Source organism: Pituophis catenifer, unplaced genomic scaffold (assembly GCF_029215685.1).
Source record: "Pituophis catenifer annectens isolate HBS135680 unplaced genomic scaffold, rPitCat1.0.hap2 SCAF_1, whole genome shotgun sequence".
Taxonomy (NCBI): Eukaryota; Metazoa; Chordata; class Lepidosauria; order Squamata; family Colubridae; genus Pituophis; species Pituophis catenifer.
This window is the reverse complement of record NW_027256881.1, coordinates 332584173-332600635: the sequence shown is the minus strand read 5'-3', so window position 1 is coordinate 332600635 and position 16463 is coordinate 332584173. Positions and strand designations below refer to the sequence as shown.

Sequence of the window (16463 nt, the reverse complement as noted above, 5' to 3'; positions counted from 1 at the left end):
TTTATTTTGAAGTTTGAAACAGCTTTATTCCTTCTTGGAGATATTTTAGATTCACAATCAAAACAGAAACCACTATAATCACCCCTGTGTCTAAAGGATGCCATGTAGAAATGCATACCATATTGTAGCGTTTTCTAGCAAGAAAAAGAACTAATGTATCAGGCTTCCAACTTTCTTTGAAAGGGTCTCACTAGAGACAATTTTAATGACTCAGAGATTTTCTGCCTTTCAGCATTCTTCGAAGGATCACTTCTATCCCACTGGCACTGCGGATACGTCTAATCCACCCATGTTTGTGCTTTCGCTTGAGATTCGATGGCTGGTACTCATTGCCCCGGCTTCTTGGACGAATTTGCTGGTAGTTCCATGGCACGACCGGCCTAGGAATGCTTTGGAAAGCACTGGCAGACTCTACTGACCGAAAGGAGTTAAGAATCTGTTGCCATGGGGTGGAAAAAGCAGAGGAGATTCCACGCTGCCAAAAGAGAGAGCTCATACTCCGTGCACCAACAGGAGATATCTGGGAAAGAGAAATGGAGAAATAACAATAATAAATAAATGTTGTAAAGATGAATTTTTTATTCTGCTTTTCCTCTTATGCTCTGAACGGTATAAATTCTCTTGCTTGGCAGCCCTACAAGGTTGATTAAAGTATGCTTGCTTGTGTTTCTTTTCCTAACCTTCCTTTGCTGATGCCTAAACTAAGTAACTCTGGGAGTGAAGAGGGAAAGAGAGGACTATAAAACTTGCCCATGAAAGCAACCTCTTTTCAGTCATGGACGAGTGAACCTGAATTTGTAAGTAATTAATGGGGACAATTTAAATAGCAATAGCACTTAGACTTGTATACCGCTTCACAGTGCTTTACAGCCCATTCTAAGCGGTTTACAGAGTCAGCATAATTGCCCCCAACAATCTGGGTTCTCATTTTACCGACCTCGGAAGGATGGAAGGCTGAGTCAACCTTGAGCCTGGTGAGATTTGATCTGCCAAATTGCTGGCAGCCAGCAGGCAGCAGAAGTATAGCCTGCAGTACTGCATTCTAACCACTGCACCACCGTGGCTCCTAAATAAATATGATGCTATTTGTTTGGGTCTTGGAATCGCCTTTAATGTCCTCCTCCTTCTGTGTCCATCCTGCAAACTCTCAACTAATTGACAGCACAAAAATTAAAAAAAAACCATAGAAGGAGAAGACCTTGAATTAAGTGTGGATAGGAACAAAGGGTTTACTGGAATGTCTTCGGAAGAACTATGAGTTATAAAATAGTGATTAGCAATGGTGAGCCTTTGTCCACATATTCACAGAAGTACCCAACTTGACAGCATTTCACTAATATAAAATGATGAAGAAAGAATCAAGCAATTGTCCTTTCTTGACAATTGACTGCTTACCTGTAGCAACAGCACTTAGATTTATATACCGCTTTATAGTGCTTTACAGCCCTCTCTTAGCGGTTTTACAGAGTCAGCATATTGCCCCCAACAATCTGGGTCCTCATTTTATCAACCTCAGAAGGATGGAAGGCTGAGTCAACCTTGAGCCTGGTGGGATTTGAACTGCCAAATTGCAGGCAGCTGACAGTCAGCAGAAGTAGCCTGCAGTACCATACTCTAACCACTGCACCACCAAGGCTCTTAAAGCCACCTACAGAATTTGGGTTACTTTTCTGAGAATTTCAAGCCTACTTACCATACGAAGAAACTGGTGGTTAGCCAAGTAGGGCCTGCTCAGTCGTGGCAGCCTTCCCAAAAGAGGGGGAGTTCCTGTTGCCTGCATTTAGAAAGGTAGCAAATCAGGCAAGACTTTATTATCTTAAGTTGGCATTAATCTGTTCCTATCCTTAGCCATGATTGTAATGTACAGGTAGTCCTCGACTTACAACAGTTTATTTAGTGACCGTTCGACGTTACAATGGCACTGAAAAGTGACTTATAACCATATTTCACATTTATGACTGTTGCAGCATCCCCATGGTCATGCAAATTACATTCAGATGTCTGACAACTGATTCACATTTATGACGGTTGCAGAGTCATGTGATCCCCTTTTTAATCTTCAGACAAGGCAAGTCAAAGGGAAGCCAGATTCTCTTAACAACCGTGCTACTATTTTAAGAACTGCTATTCTTTTAAGTGCTACTATTTTAAGTGATTCACTTAACCAATGTGGGGAGAAAAGTCGTAAAATGGGGCAAAATTCACTTAACAAATTTCTCACTAAGCAACATACCTTTTGGGCTCATTTGTGGTTGTAAGTTGAGAACTACCTGTATTTCTACTACTGTGTTTCCCCGAAAATAAAACCCTGTCTTATATTTTTTTTTGCACCCTGAAATAAGCGCTTGGCCTTATTGCCATGTGCTCAAAAGCCCGATTGGGCTTATTATCAGGGGATGTCTTATTTTGGGGGGGGGGGAAACAAAGTACTGCATTCGAGTTATGGTGGATTGAAAACAGCCATTCATTTTAAATATTTTAAATTAAATATTAACTGCATTAAGGGTTATGGTGGGACAGAGGGCCAAGCAGTGGCTCTAACCAGAGAAAAATCTGAGCTCCCCGACTTTATGGTAAAACACAGGCAATTGCATAAGTACTCTATCCAGCAAGGATAGAGGTAGTCTTCAACTTACAACCACAGTTGTGACCAGGATTTCTGTTGTTAAGGCAGTCATGTCCAATTTTATGATGTTTTTTACCCCAATTACTGCAATTGTTAAGTGAGTAACTTAGCTATTAAGCAAATTTGGCTTCCCCCATTGACTTTGCTTGCCAGAAGCCCTAGTGGGAAAGTTAACGTATTTTTTGCTTCATAAGACGCACCAGACCATAAGAAGCACTTAGGTTTAGAGGAGGAAAACAAGAACAAAAATATCAGGCAGAGCCTGAGACGACCACAGATAGGTGTCCTCTCATGTCCCAGCTCTGCCTATTGACTCCTGCACTGCGGAAAAGAGACAGAAGAGGTGGGCAATGACAAAGACAGAAGAGGTGGGGTTCAGCACTGTAAAAGGACCCCGCCGCCATGGCCCACCTGCTATTCACCAAAGGACCAGCACTGTTTCCGCCCACTTTTGGGGGGGGAAAGGTGTGTCTTATGGACAAAAAAATACAGTACATGCAATGCTGGGATGTTGCAAGCACTGTGAATACATGCCGGTTGCCAAGCACCCGGATTTTGATCACGTGGGGATGCTGCAACAGTCATAAGTGTGAGGACTAGTCTTAAGTTTTTTTTCAGTGCTGTTTTAACTTCGAAAGTTTCTAAGTTGAGGACTATCTGTATGTGGCATGCTACAAATAGAGGATGCCACTGATATTCTTTTGACTGCAGCTTACATGCTTCGGCCAGAGCACAGCATTTAAAGTTGCTAACTGATAACCTATTAGGACCCCATCAATAAGCTATTTTATTTCATCCAAGGGACAAATACATAAACAGTAAAAAAAAGACTGCCACCTCTATAGCTAAAGCCATTCAACTGAGAACTTCCTGTCTACATCAGATTGGGGTTAATTGCCAAGAGGATGGTCGTACCTGATTATGTGAATATTTTTCATATTCAACATGCTGCATTATTTTCCCTTGTTTGATTTGATATGGTATTAAGACTAATCAATAAACCATAAACTGTACTACTAAGAGGAAGAATTTCTTGGTAATTCTCTGGAGAGACAGGAAAGGAAGACAAGGCAATTTACTTTTGTCTTGGAAACCTAACAGTCTGGATTCACTAGGGGGTTTTTGCAGAGGCTCAGAAGTAAACACTCTCCAATGGAGAAATGTTGAAGCATAACTTATTCCACCCTCATCATAGCTTCTTCAGCACAATAATGTCACATTAACTGAAAGCAATAGTGTACTTTCACAAAGGTTACCAACAGAGCAGCAGTCCCTGTACATGTTCAGAAGGCTTCTACGTTATCTGGACTACAAGCGTTTCTCAACCTTGGCAAGTTTTCTGGCCCAGCTACGGACCCCAAAGAATGCAGCACACACAAAGTCTGTACAAACCTTAGTTTACTAAAATAAAATCAGGTTTTTTTTTTCCAAACAAAGGCTGTTAATTAACTTTCTTAACAGCCTGCAAGAATCCAAAGAATAAATAATCTTAATCTTACTATGGTTGGCAGAAAGCCCAGAAGCAATTTGCAGAGAACTAAGATCAAGGCACGGAGGAGAGTGAATGAAATTGTTCCCTGCAAATTGCTTCAGTTGGCGTTCCTCCTTAAATAGGCTAAGGGAGTGGCCAATTAGCCCCAAGCCTTACTCTCAAGGAGACCTCCTCCTGAGGAGCCACTCCTGTCTTTTGACAGCTCTGCGCACCCGTGCATTGAGAAGAGGCTCCTCCTCTTCATCCTCTTCACTTAAGGGAGCTTCTGGAGGTTCTGAAGGCCCTGGCTGAATCCAGGCCTCTGGCACCACATCTTCTCCAGCCTCATTGTCCGACTTGAGTGCCAGCTGCACAGGCTGCTGGTGCAGCACACCAGCCTCCTCACTGTCCCAATCAGCCACCAGCCGCACAGGCCGCATACGGGCCACAACAGCAAGTTAAATGCTGGCTGGGGAACTCTGGGAGTTGAAGTCCACGAGTCTTCAACTTGTTGAGTTTGGAGACCCTGTTCTAGACTAAGTAGACTTAGAATAACTTTATTGTCACTTTGAATCTACACTAATCAGCATACATTAAAATGAAATTTCACTGCATACGGCTTTCAAAGGGTCACCACACCCAATATACATTACATAAACGTGACAAAATAATTACAATATTGTGTACATACCCACATATGACACAGAGAAACAACAGTCTAGTTCAGATGTGACATGTACATGGTGAGAAAAATGAGTTTACCCGACGGATGGCATAGGAAACAAAGCTGTCAAAGAATCTAGAAGTCTTGCTAGAAATACTTCGAAACCTCCTTCCAGTGGGGAGCAACAGAAACAGACCGTGAAGTGGGCGTGTGGGGTCTCTAACAGCGCTTTGAGCTCTAAGCACATAGTGCTTATAAGCAGTATCCTGAATGACAGGAAGTGAGTTTCCTATAATCTTCTTGGCTATCCTTACCACTCCCTGTATGGAGTAACAACGTATATGGCGATTCTCAGTCATCCAGGTCATAGTTGTCCAAAGGTGTTTTTTCAAGAGGCAACTGGACTTCGTTTTTTTTTCTTCTTGAAGACGTTTTACTTCTCATCCAAGAAGCTTTTTCAGTTCTGGCTCAGAACTTCTTGGATGGTGGTATTGATCTAGCAGATGACCCTCACTTTGTCAAGGACCTAGGTGTACTTATTTCTGGCGACCTATGCTCCAAAGTTCATTGTAACAGTGTTGCTAAGAGTTGTAAATTTAATTTTGCAAAGCTTTTTTTCTGGAAACATTGTATTGCTAATTAGAGCTTATAAAACTTCTGCTAGACCAATCTTAAGAGTATTGTTCAACTGTGTGGAATCTGACATCAGTACAATCGAGCGGGTTCAGCTAGAAAAGTTTTGCAGTCTACTGTACACAATAGAATTCCCTATGCTACTAGGCTCGAAATTCTCAGTTTGGGTAACTTAGAACTGCGTCACTTGCGGTCAAGCTTAGGTATTGCATACAAAATTATACATAGTGTTTTACCTGTAAATGACTTTTTCTGTTTTAAATGCAATAAAAGGCGCACGAACAACCACTTTAAACTCAATGTACATCGTTCTAAACTTGACTGTAAAAAATATGATTTCTGTAACACAGTTGTCGAAGTCTGGAATGCTCTGCCTGTTTCAGTTGTCTCAGCTACAAATTTTCAGAGTTTCAGTTGCAAATTGAGTTCCATAGACCTTACTTCACACCTAAGTGGTCAGTAACGTGCCTATTTTCCCAGCTGCAATGTATGGCTGTGAAAGTTGGACCGTAAGGAAGGCTGAGCGCCAAAGAATTGAGGCCTTTGAACTCTGGTGCTGGAGAAGACTCCTACAAGACCCTTCTACTGCAAGGCGATCAAACCGGTCAGTCCTAGAAGAGATCAACCCTGACTGCTCTTCAGAAGGCCAGATCCTGAAGATGAAACTCAAATACTTTGGCCACCTAATGAGAAAGAAGGACTCACTGGAGAAGAGCCTAATGCTGGGAAAGATTGAGGGCAAAAGAAGAAGTGGACGACAGAATGAGGTGGCTGGATGGAGTCACTGAAGCAGTCAGAGTGAGCTTAAATGGACTCCAGAGGATGGTAGAGGACAGGAAGGCCTGGAGGAACGTTGTCCATGGGGTCGCGATGGGTCAGACACGACTTCGCAACTAACAACAACAAACGTGCCTATCGTCCCTTTCATTGTGTTTTTTTTTATTCTTGTTCTCGTTTTTTGTTTGACAAATATAAACAAATAAAATAAAATAAGTAAATGAGAAGCTAAACGACTTCAAGAAAAAAAAAACCCCAAAGAAAATCCAAGCTGCCTTTAGAAAAGAAGGCACCTTTGAGGCTGAGCCACAATCTCTCCCTGGGCCCAGCAGAGAGAGAGAGGGGGAGGAGAGGGAGGAGGAGAGTGAGGGAGAGGGGGAGGGAGAGAGGGGAGGGGAGAAAGAGGGAGTGGGAAAGGGGGAAGAGAGGGAGGTTGGGGGAGGGAAGAGAGGATGGGAAGGGGGAGGAGAGGGGGAAAGGGGGAGAGAGAGGGGGAAGGAGAGGGAGAGAGGAAGGGGGAAAGGGGGAGACAGAGGGAGAGTGGGAGGGAGACTGGGAGAGAGGGAGGGGGAGGGAGAGAGGGAGAAGGGGAGGGGGGAGGAGAGGGGGAAAGGGGGAGAGAGAGAGGGAGGAGGGGAGAGAGAGGGGGAGGATGGGAGAGAGAGGGGGAGAGTGAGGGAGAGGGGGAGGGAGAGACGGGAGGGGAGGGGAGAGAGTGGGAGGGGGAAAGGGGGAGAGAGAGGGGGGTTGGGGGAGGGGAGAGAGAGAGGATGGGAAGGGGGGAGGAGAGGGGGAAAGGGGGAGAGAGGGGGAGGAGAGGGAGAGAGGGAGGGGGAAAGGGGGAGACAGAGGGAGAGCGGGAGGGAGACTGGGAGAGAGGGAGGGAGACAGGAAGAGGGGGAGGGAGAGAGGGAGGGGGAGAGGGGGAGACAGAGGGAGAGCGGGAGGGAGACTGGGAGAGAGGGAGGGAGACAGGGAGAGGGGGAGGGAGAGAGGGAGGGGGAGAGGGGGAGTCGGGAGGAGAGGGGGAAAGGGGGAGAGGGGAGGGGGAGAGAGGGAGGGGGAAAAGGGGAAGAGAGAGGGGGGAGGAGAGGGAGAGAGAGAGGGAGAGGGAGAGAGGGAGGGGGAGAGGGGAGGGGAGGAGAGGGGGGAAAGGGGGGATAGGGGAGGGGGAGAGAGAGAAGGGAGCCAACTGATGGGCGGGCGCTCTGACTCTTTAGTCCCCGCCACTTATGGGCTCCGGGGGGGGGCTGCTTCGGAGACCCCGAGTCTGCAGCGGCCGGTTTCCGTTCGCGTGAGCCGCCGAGTCGCTGCCTTCCTCCTCCGCTTTCATACCTCCCGTCCCCTCCCGCCCCAGCTCCGACCCCAACATCGCCCATACTTGCCCTTCGTCGAAACTGAAGTCCTTGCAGTTCGTGCTTAAGGAGTCAAACGGAAAGGTTAAGCGGAAGGGGCGGTCATTCGCAGCGATATCTTCCGGGTCATGTCAATTTTTCTCTTGGCGGATGGAACGCCGAAGCTCGTTTAGCTTTGTAGATGCGAGGAGGAGCGGTAGCCGCCTCACCCTCTATCCTAGGGCGATTGCTGCCATCTAGTGATGGTTCCTATTTTAGCAGCCTAAATCCGGTAGCCCAAACCGTGGCGGCTCAGGTGTCTGATGTCAAGAAGTTTATTTGAATAGCCACGCCCTTCTCGTAGGCGCGTTTAAACCAATGGCGTGTCTTTGCTATCACCACGCCCCTCTGCCTAGAAACAAGCGAAATGGGGAGCCGCTCCCCAGAATTCTTTGCCTGGGAATGAGGTTCTTGTTTATCATCGCTCTCTGTAAATACGGTAGTTCTGAGTACATTGCAATAGGATAAAATAAATGTCGTATTTGTTATTAACACTCGATCAACACAAACTTCAAATTATATTCACCAGTTTTGGTTGGGTCAAATGCGTCTGCGCAGTAGTTGATCGTCGGTTTTAAATGTTGAATATTATCATTTGCATAACAATAAATGCAATCATAATGCTCACCATGACAATCTATTAATCATCAGCACCGTTCTGTGAATATTTTGAAAATTTTACGTGCATTAAATACACTGCTCAAAAAAATAAAGGGAACACAAGCAGAAGACATCCGAGATCTGAATGAATGAAATAGCCTTATTAAATACTTTGTTCTTTACATACAGTAGTTTTGTGTTCCCTTTAGTTGTTTGAGCAGTGTATAAACTACTGTATGTAAAGAACAAAGTATTTAATAAGGCTATTTCATTCATTCAGATCTCGGATGTCTTCTGCTTGTGTTCCCTTTATTTTTTTGAGCAATATATATATACACCTCATTTCATATTAATCATGAATATGTTTATGAACCATTTTGATTTAAAAGTCTTATAACTTGTCCGAGGGGAAGCAAAAAGATGCTTCGTTGATCTCATCCCTGCTTTTTTTCTTTCTTCTACAGCAGTAGCCCTTACCTCTTACACAGTAATTTATTCCATTCATCTGATGGCGTGAACATCATGCACTAAAGGTAACCTCATTGCCTACTTTTAAGGAAGTGGCACAAAATTATTTAGATTTTCTGCATAAAAGCCGTGCATATTTTGAATTTATTTATCTATCTATCTATCTATCTATCTATCTATCTATCTATCTATCTATCTATCTATCTATCTATCTATTTGAATTTGTCAAACAGAACGAGAATAAAAATACAATGGCAATGATATAAAAGCATTATTTCTCAAGAGTCGCCACCACACAATCCTAAAAAAAAAAAAGCATTTCCTTCAATTTAGAACACTCCAGAAGTGGAAATTGAGAAACATCTTGGAAGAAACAAAAAAAAAGACCACATCCCCCAACATGCCTAGCGGCATGTGGCCCTTGCGCAGTTGGTTGGGTTTACAGATCCCGGCAACATAGCGAGAAATGGAGAGTTTTGGAAAGCGTCAACCAGAAGGGGGCGCCTATACTATAGCATAATAAGCCAAGCTAAGAGAAAGTTGTAGACTACACTTCCCGTCGTACTTTGCAAGCTTTAAAAGCCTGCCGCCGCGCGGCTGGATGACGTTGCGCAGGGGCGTTTCTGCTCCATAATGGTTGAGGGGGCGTGTCCCAGGGGCTTCCGCCGCCACCGCCGCGGAGATTCCCAAGATGGCGGCGCTGGCTGAGAGGGGGTACGCGCTGTCCTGCGGGCGCCTCGGCCGCGGCACACGAGTCTCTGTCTTCCACGTCAAGCTGACTGATTCGGCCCTGCGAGCCTTCGAGGCCTACCAGGGACGCAAGGTGGGTCTTGGAGCCTGGAAGGTGGTTGGGGGGGGCGGGGTAGCGACCCTCCCCTTATATATAAGTTGGTGATGGTGGTGGAGATGGGGGGGGTTAGAGAAGAGTAGCCGCCGCCTCTTAATGCGAGCTGGAAAAGTGGCAGGCTGGAAAATGGGGGGGCTTCCTTTCTCTCACCAACACAAGGTTGGAGAGGAAAGGAAGGTGGACTCCCCTTCTCCTTTAATTTGGCGAGGAGGGACCCTCTCTCCTCAAAAGCAGCCCTCGAAGGAAGGTGTCCCCCATAAGAAGCAAATGGCTCTTTTAAGGAGAGAGCCCTTTATTCCAAATATAGGGGCAGGCAGGAGTGTGGAATGCCTCTGATGAAATCTTTTTCCCTGCCACCAAAAAGAAAATAAATGACCTGGATTAAGGAGGGGAGGGGGGACTTCTCTAGCAAATCTAGATGTAAGGAAATGTGAAAAAAAAAAGCCCTCCCTCCCTCCACGCCACCCACAAAAAAAATATTAAATCAAAAAAATAAATACCATCCTGGGAGACGTCTTGCTTCAGCTCCCAGTAAGAATTGAGCAACCAACCATGGAAAACAAAAATACATACAGTATATTAAAGGAAATGTTACGCCTTTCACTCCAAAGGCCTACTTTTGGAAGCTTCTCCTTTCTAACATCAAAAGATGTAGCTTGGCAAAAAAAAAAAAAAAAAAAAGAAATCTTTGTAGGTAAAGTGCTACTGTAGAAGGTAATAACAAAAAAGCAGCTTGTCAGACCTTTTTAATTAGTCAATTAAGGGGACTGAACATGGATTGGGAATTAAGCAACGAGTAGGGATGTTGAGGGCAAAATATAGGATTCGGATTTTCTGAATTGATTGAACTCTCTTGGAAAGGGGAGTCTGGGTTTTCTGATCAAGAAGGCTCTCTTAAAATGGATGCAGGGCACATAAAAGTACAAATCTCCTTATTGCCATCTCCAAATGTGCCATGGAAGTAAGTGAAGAGGTTCTTTTCGTAAATATTTAAAAGAATGAAATGATTGGCAAATGGATTGATTTGGGGATTTGTTGAAATTAGACACTCCCTTGTTACCCCCCCAACCAAAAAAAAACCCTCCCTAAAAATGCCTAAGTCGTCTAATAAGATTTGAATAAACTAAATACGAGAAATAAACATCTAAATAAAGTGTAGATATTGATTAGACAGTCTTGGGTTAGAATACTTTACAAAGAAATATGCTTTAAAATGTTTTTAAAGAATAGTGTTGATAATTTCTGGGAAGGAAAATAGAATGTGAATTAGAGTACACTAAATTGTATAGAGAATAGATTCCCAAATGTTAGAAAAAGTAAAGTTTTTTATTTTTAATGCACTTGGGAAGGCAGTTTTTTAAAGGGAAATTTTGGGTTCTATTTTGTTTCTATTTTCCATTATCAGGTGTATATAGGGAGGACCTGAACAGGTTCCTCGACTTTCATGTTGTAGCATAAAGGGAGAATGTGAGCAACAACAATGAGCAATATGTGTGTGTGTGGAGAGAGAGATAATTGAAATAAAAAATCCATGAAGATGGCAGCTTCCTTTTGCCTTGCTCAATTGTGCTATGTTTGTGGGTTGGGGGGGGGGGGTTGCCCAAGCCTTGGTCAAGGACTGCAGTGTGAAGAGCCTATCCTGTAGAGCAGTGAACTCAAGTGCTTTTGAGTATGTGTGAGGATTGTAGCTAGTAAAAGAACTCTCTTTTCTCATTGGACACCTGGCCATGGGAAACATTTCACTGATTTCCTGCTGCTGTTAGCAGTGTGAAAAGAACAATTGGGTCCTCCATCAGTAAACTGATCGATTGGTTAATAGTAGGCAAACATTGTGATGGACCATTGAATCTTTGGCTGTTACATTTTTAGAAAAGGTGACGGACCTAAAAAGTTTATTTTTTTAAAAAAAAGTTACATAAACACTTTTTGTCATATGGTAAGTGTTCCTCGGATGGCATGCAGCAATGCCTAAAAGTCATATTTTTAATTTTAGATCGAGAGAGGAAGTTGAGATAATGCTACCGGTAGTTATAGAAATATCCCCGCCATCCATCTTTTTTTCTCTCTCTTTTTCCAGCTTGAAAAATCTAGAACTTCTATATTTTGGTCTAAATTCTTCTATTGATCCATATCTTAAATAGACCTATTTTGCAACTTTGGGAAGATAATTAAATAGCCTCTTCCTTGTCCTTCATATCCTCAGTCTCAAGTGAAAATTCTTGGTTCTGACTTACTGGCTTCCTCCCCCAGTCCTTGTTTTACCAAGAACATCAGTACTGAATATACTTTAAAGGGATGCAGGATATATTTCTTTTATTTAAGTTGGAGAACTGGAATCTGGCTGGGAGAAGGGCTGTTTCATTGCCAAGTCGCTGCTGCTTACTGTCTTGTGTTAAGTTGTGTGAACTCTGATGACGGAGTTCCTGACTTAGATTTCTTGGGGGACTGCCAAATGCTGTACTTTGGAAGCTCTCCTTTGGAGGGGGGTGTCGAAATACTCTTTGGTCGCCTAAATTGAACTCCTGGAAAGAGTTTAAGCAATATGGCTTTGAAGGAAAATATTGACTCCTTTTTAAAATAGTGATTTTTCAAAACAAATTGTGCCTCTTCTTTAAAATATAACAATTTTGTTTCCAGTTCTCCCCTCCATCCAAGTTGAACTGCAGTAGCCAAGAGGCAAACCTGTTTATCATTGGCAACCTCAGCTTCCAGTAAAGGCAGTTTGGGATTGTGTCATTCTCTATTTTTAATGTGGGATGTTGGTTTACCCGGTGGGCCTCAGGCGAGCTAAGAAGAGGGCTCCTGCTAATTACTAGCTGAATACTGATCACCTTAGCATGGATTTCTTTCTGCAATTGCTTCCAAGGACATATTCATCCGTTGCAAAAAAAAAGTTGGAGCGAGAATGATATGAAACAGAGGAAGTGCTTGAGGCTTTTCTCCAAAAAAGGACTTTCTCACTTGTGGGATTTTTTTTCAGATACAATTGTGTAATTTGGGTGAGCATACAGAATAGGCAGATTATATACATTTCCCGAAGAAGACGGGAACGAGAGTGGTCTTTCAATATCAGCATCCTCAAATTACGGCAATAAATTACAGCTGTGGGATTTCATGGCACTGTAATCTGGGGCTTTAATCTGAAATTATTGCATTATGCCATCGTTCCAATGATTACAACAAAAATTAATCATATGAAACTTAGGTCCAGTCCTACCAGCAAAGCATCCTTTCTAGAAAACTGGAGTTGGTCAAATCTGATTCTTGATTCTTCAATATAGAGTATTACATACTATCTGATAAAGCCTCTCTAGGTTTTCAAGTTGGGGCCTCTTCCAGGAATTAAACCAGTATCCTCTTATATGCAAAGCAGGTTCTTTATTATTAGCAGTGACTCTTTGAATTGGCTTTTAGTTTAACCCTTTTAATTTAACTGTTCAGTGTAAACCTGAATGAATCTCTTGGCTGTGTTGTTCATTGTAACACTCCTGCAGGTTTTAGGAAAAGAGGCCATTGATAGAGGTCCTTTCACAGCAAGAGTTTGGAATGGTGCATTCTGTTGATGCAGGCTAAATTTGACTGCATCTTTCTGTTGACCCAAACTGGACCCGGCTCCATATCATGTGCAAAGTTGGTCACTGTAAATTTTTATTATTTGGCTCTGAAATCCCAGTTTAGATCCCCGCTTGATTTTGAAACACACTGGTTAAACTTCTTATGGCCTAACATTAGTTGACACATTGAATTCTCTGTTCATTCATCGAAGGTCCAGATAATTCCTTTGGCCTGTGTTTCCTGTGAGAGATAACAGGACGTTATGTATGAAAGAGAAAGAGCGTGTATATTCATGGAGTGTTTAGTGCTGGAAAGAGCATCAAAAATCATCCATCGCTTCTATTAGGAAGCTGTTTCTAGCTTGTTTTTAAATTCAGGTTTCTGCAATAAGCATCATTAGATGATGTGGTTTAAATCCCCTTTCCACTCCAGTGATATGATATAGAGTTTTAAAATCTACTAATCTTGTTCAGTGTTTTTATCAACTCATAGTAACTGACAATTGGGGGGGTCGGGGGTCAGAGCAACCTGATAAAGATGGGTGATAGTCATAGCTATCCAGAACTTGTCACCATCTCTGCATTGCCACGTAAAGGGAATTTGACTGTTTGGCCCTGCTGTGTTAAAGAAATTATACTGTGTGTTTATGTGGGCTTGCTACACATTAATTCACACAGTATTACAAACATAATTTGCCATCAATCAGGATTAAGCACTCATTGTTTTTGTTCGAAGTACAAATGACACAACTGAGCAATTTAATATATTTGTGATTTGCAAATTGACTACAGATTCATAGTATAACGGCTTCTTCAAAATGGCAGTAAGTACATGGGCCTTTGTGGGGTCCCCCTTTCTGACTCCCCCTTTCTGGAGTCAGTGTGATGTGGCGAATGGGTGCAGGCTTGCAGTTTTCTGGTAAGAATAAATAGATGCTTTTTGAGGGCTGTCCGATGGATAGGATTAATCCTGAGCACCTTAGAAGTTTGATTCAGTGGCCAAAGATTTGAAAAATGTTATATGTATCTGTGCACTTTGTCCTTGCAGAATGCTGAGGGTGGCACCTATGAATGTGAAACATCCTTTTGTCCAGCCCCACCCTATACTTAAGTCTTCTCTGACAGGTCTCTGTCCTGTTGAAAACCTTCTGGGGAAGGCAGTTCTGCCACACACACAGCAGCTGGGTGGATTTGTCTGTTTGCATTGAGGTGCCTCTCCCCCTCCTCTTGCTCACGCATATCAAGACCTGTGGTAATTGAATGTCGTCTGAAGTAGTTGTGACATCCTATGAGTAGTCAGATTGGCAAGGAAGTGCCTCTTTGGAGACGCACGTATTTAAGTGACTGGCAGTGATTCAAAGCAACACAGTAGTTAGGAAATCCTTGAGTCTGAATCTTGCTTCGAGAGGACAACTCAGGGGCAAAGCTGCTGTTTTGCATGAAGACAACAGGTTCGGTCCTCCGAATCTCAAAAACCCAGTTGATTGTCAAAGATCGTTCCTGCAAACTCAGGAGTGCTAATTCTAACCCTGAGCAGTTTAGACTACGGGCAATAGGCCAGGGCACACAGAGAGAGAAGGAGAAATGCAGATATGTGCGTGTTGTTGGCTAACGTGATGTCTCTTTGCTATGTGTTCGTATGTATATGTACATACATACATACATGCATACATACATATATACATACCTGGGGGGGGTGTATATACATTTACATAATGTGTGTATATACATTTACGTAGATGGAACCTGGCTAGAGGGAAATACACATAAAACCTACGAAAAAGAAAGAAAAACAAATACACACACACATATATATATGTGTGTGTGTATGTGTATAAATACACACACACACACACACACACACACCCCATACATACACACACCGGGGGGGGGGAGGGCAAGTATCAGATCAGGTGTGGCCCAAAGTAATATTCTTTGCAAATTGTTGTAGGAGTTTTGTTTGTTTTTGTTTTTTTTGTAAGAAAAAACATGTTGATTTGGGAACTTCCATGCTGAATGGAATTGATCATATCTGTCACCTGTACAATATGTAGAATTGTCTTAGTGTGGGGATAGATTAACTGTCCTTCTAGTAGCCCCATATTTTCTCTCTGTTTCAATGATTTTACAGGTTCTGAGATGGAGGAGGATCAATCCTTCCATTTGCTACCTCATCCTTTTAACCAGAGTGTTAGGCTAAGGACATTTTTTATTCAAAACAGCTACCTTGGATTATAAATCCTCTGTTAATTCTTACTTGTCTCTTTATTTCTAATCCTGTAGCATTATCTTGCAGATAAACCTCCCTATGTTATTAGTTTTCAAAATTGTATTTCCTGCCTGGTCATATGTATTACTTGTATCTGATTCACTGGCAGCTGAGAAATGATACAACTCTTTCCAGTTCTGCAGCATCTTCCCTTGTGTGCCCCCCCCGCCCCTCCCCCACCTTCAGGCTTGGATACGCAGTTGAGTGCAGACCTTGTCAAGAAATTTCTCAGACCAAAATTCAACTCCCTTTGAATCTGAATAACATGTTCATTAACACATATGTGTGTTCATCATTTTTAATACTGTTAGCCACTAATAATCATATATTTGAGAGAGGAAGCCATGAAAATATAATGCAGATTGTCCTCACTTAGTAACAATCACTGAAGGGTGATTCATCAGCAGTTATGACACCGATGAAAAAATAACTTTGCAACAGATCTTCACTGTAAAGCAAAGGAAAGCTGGAGTAAGATCGTAATCATAATCACAGTTTCACTTAGCAAACTTTGCTTAAGTGTTTTGCTTAACGACCAAGTTGCCAGTCCCAATTGTGGTTGCTAAAAGCGGGCTACCGGTAAATAAATATGCGTAAAGTACCTTCCAGGGATGTTGTTACTTTAAAGGTAACATGGAACAAGTCAAGTTCCAGAGAGGTAGGTGTGTCAGTTCCCATAGACAGGCAGACATATTTAAGACACTGGAGTTTTATGGATTTATATCATAATGCAGTGGCCACTGGGTCAGGAATGCTGCTTTCACAATAAAACTTATTAATCTTTAAGCTGCTGCAAAGTGTGGGTAGGCACAAAAAAAAAAAATGAAAAGTCAGCAAGTAGGCGAAGTTAATACTCCGTTTTCGGAACATTTGGTTGATTCCTATTTGTAAAATAGACCTGATAGTAAGACACATGACTACTCTGATTGTATCTTGTAGATTTGATCAGAACTTGCTGGTTTCTCAGCTTGTTTCTTTTTTCTTTTTTGGATGCACAGCAGGAAAAAATTGCCAATTTTTTTCTGAAATGAGTGCAGTTGCTATGGGATCCAGCAGCAGATCTGAAGGTTGTTATGCAATCTCTTTCTTTGCTGCACACTTTGTTAGTAGTTTACTTTTCCCTGGGTGTGTGTGGAAGATAGTAACAAACGAGGTATTTG

At 42.7% G+C, this 16463-nt stretch overlaps 2 protein-coding genes across 3 annotated transcripts in view; one reads left to right on the top strand and one right to left on the bottom strand.

Annotated features, from left to right (window-relative positions):
- MRPL34 (mitochondrial ribosomal protein L34) lies at positions 1-7656 on the bottom strand. 2 transcript variants are annotated; one of them, XM_070931763.1, is made up of 3 exons: positions 7553-7656; positions 1694-1774; positions 1-520 (listed from the first exon to the last, which is right to left on the bottom strand). In XM_070931763.1, exons 2-3 carry the CDS (start codon positions 1694-1696, stop codon positions 203-205), a joined length of 321 nt encoding a protein of 106 aa, XP_070787864.1. In that variant the 5' UTR covers positions 1697-1774; positions 7553-7656; the 3' UTR covers positions 1-202. The 2 variants fall into 2 exon arrangements, with proteins under 2 accessions (XP_070787864.1, XP_070787863.1); XM_070931762.1 differs by having other exon boundaries at positions 7557-7643.
- A 1667-nt stretch (positions 7657-9323) lies between these two features.
- Positions 9324-16463, top strand: part of ELL (elongation factor for RNA polymerase II) — a 55546-nt gene continuing 48406 nt past the window's right edge. Inside the window, exon 1 of the mRNA XM_070943565.1 lies at positions 9324-9456. Within this exon, the coding sequence (XP_070799666.1) occupies positions 9325-9456 (132 nt within the window). The 5' untranslated portion in view covers position 9324. The remainder of the gene's footprint in view (positions 9457-16463) is intronic.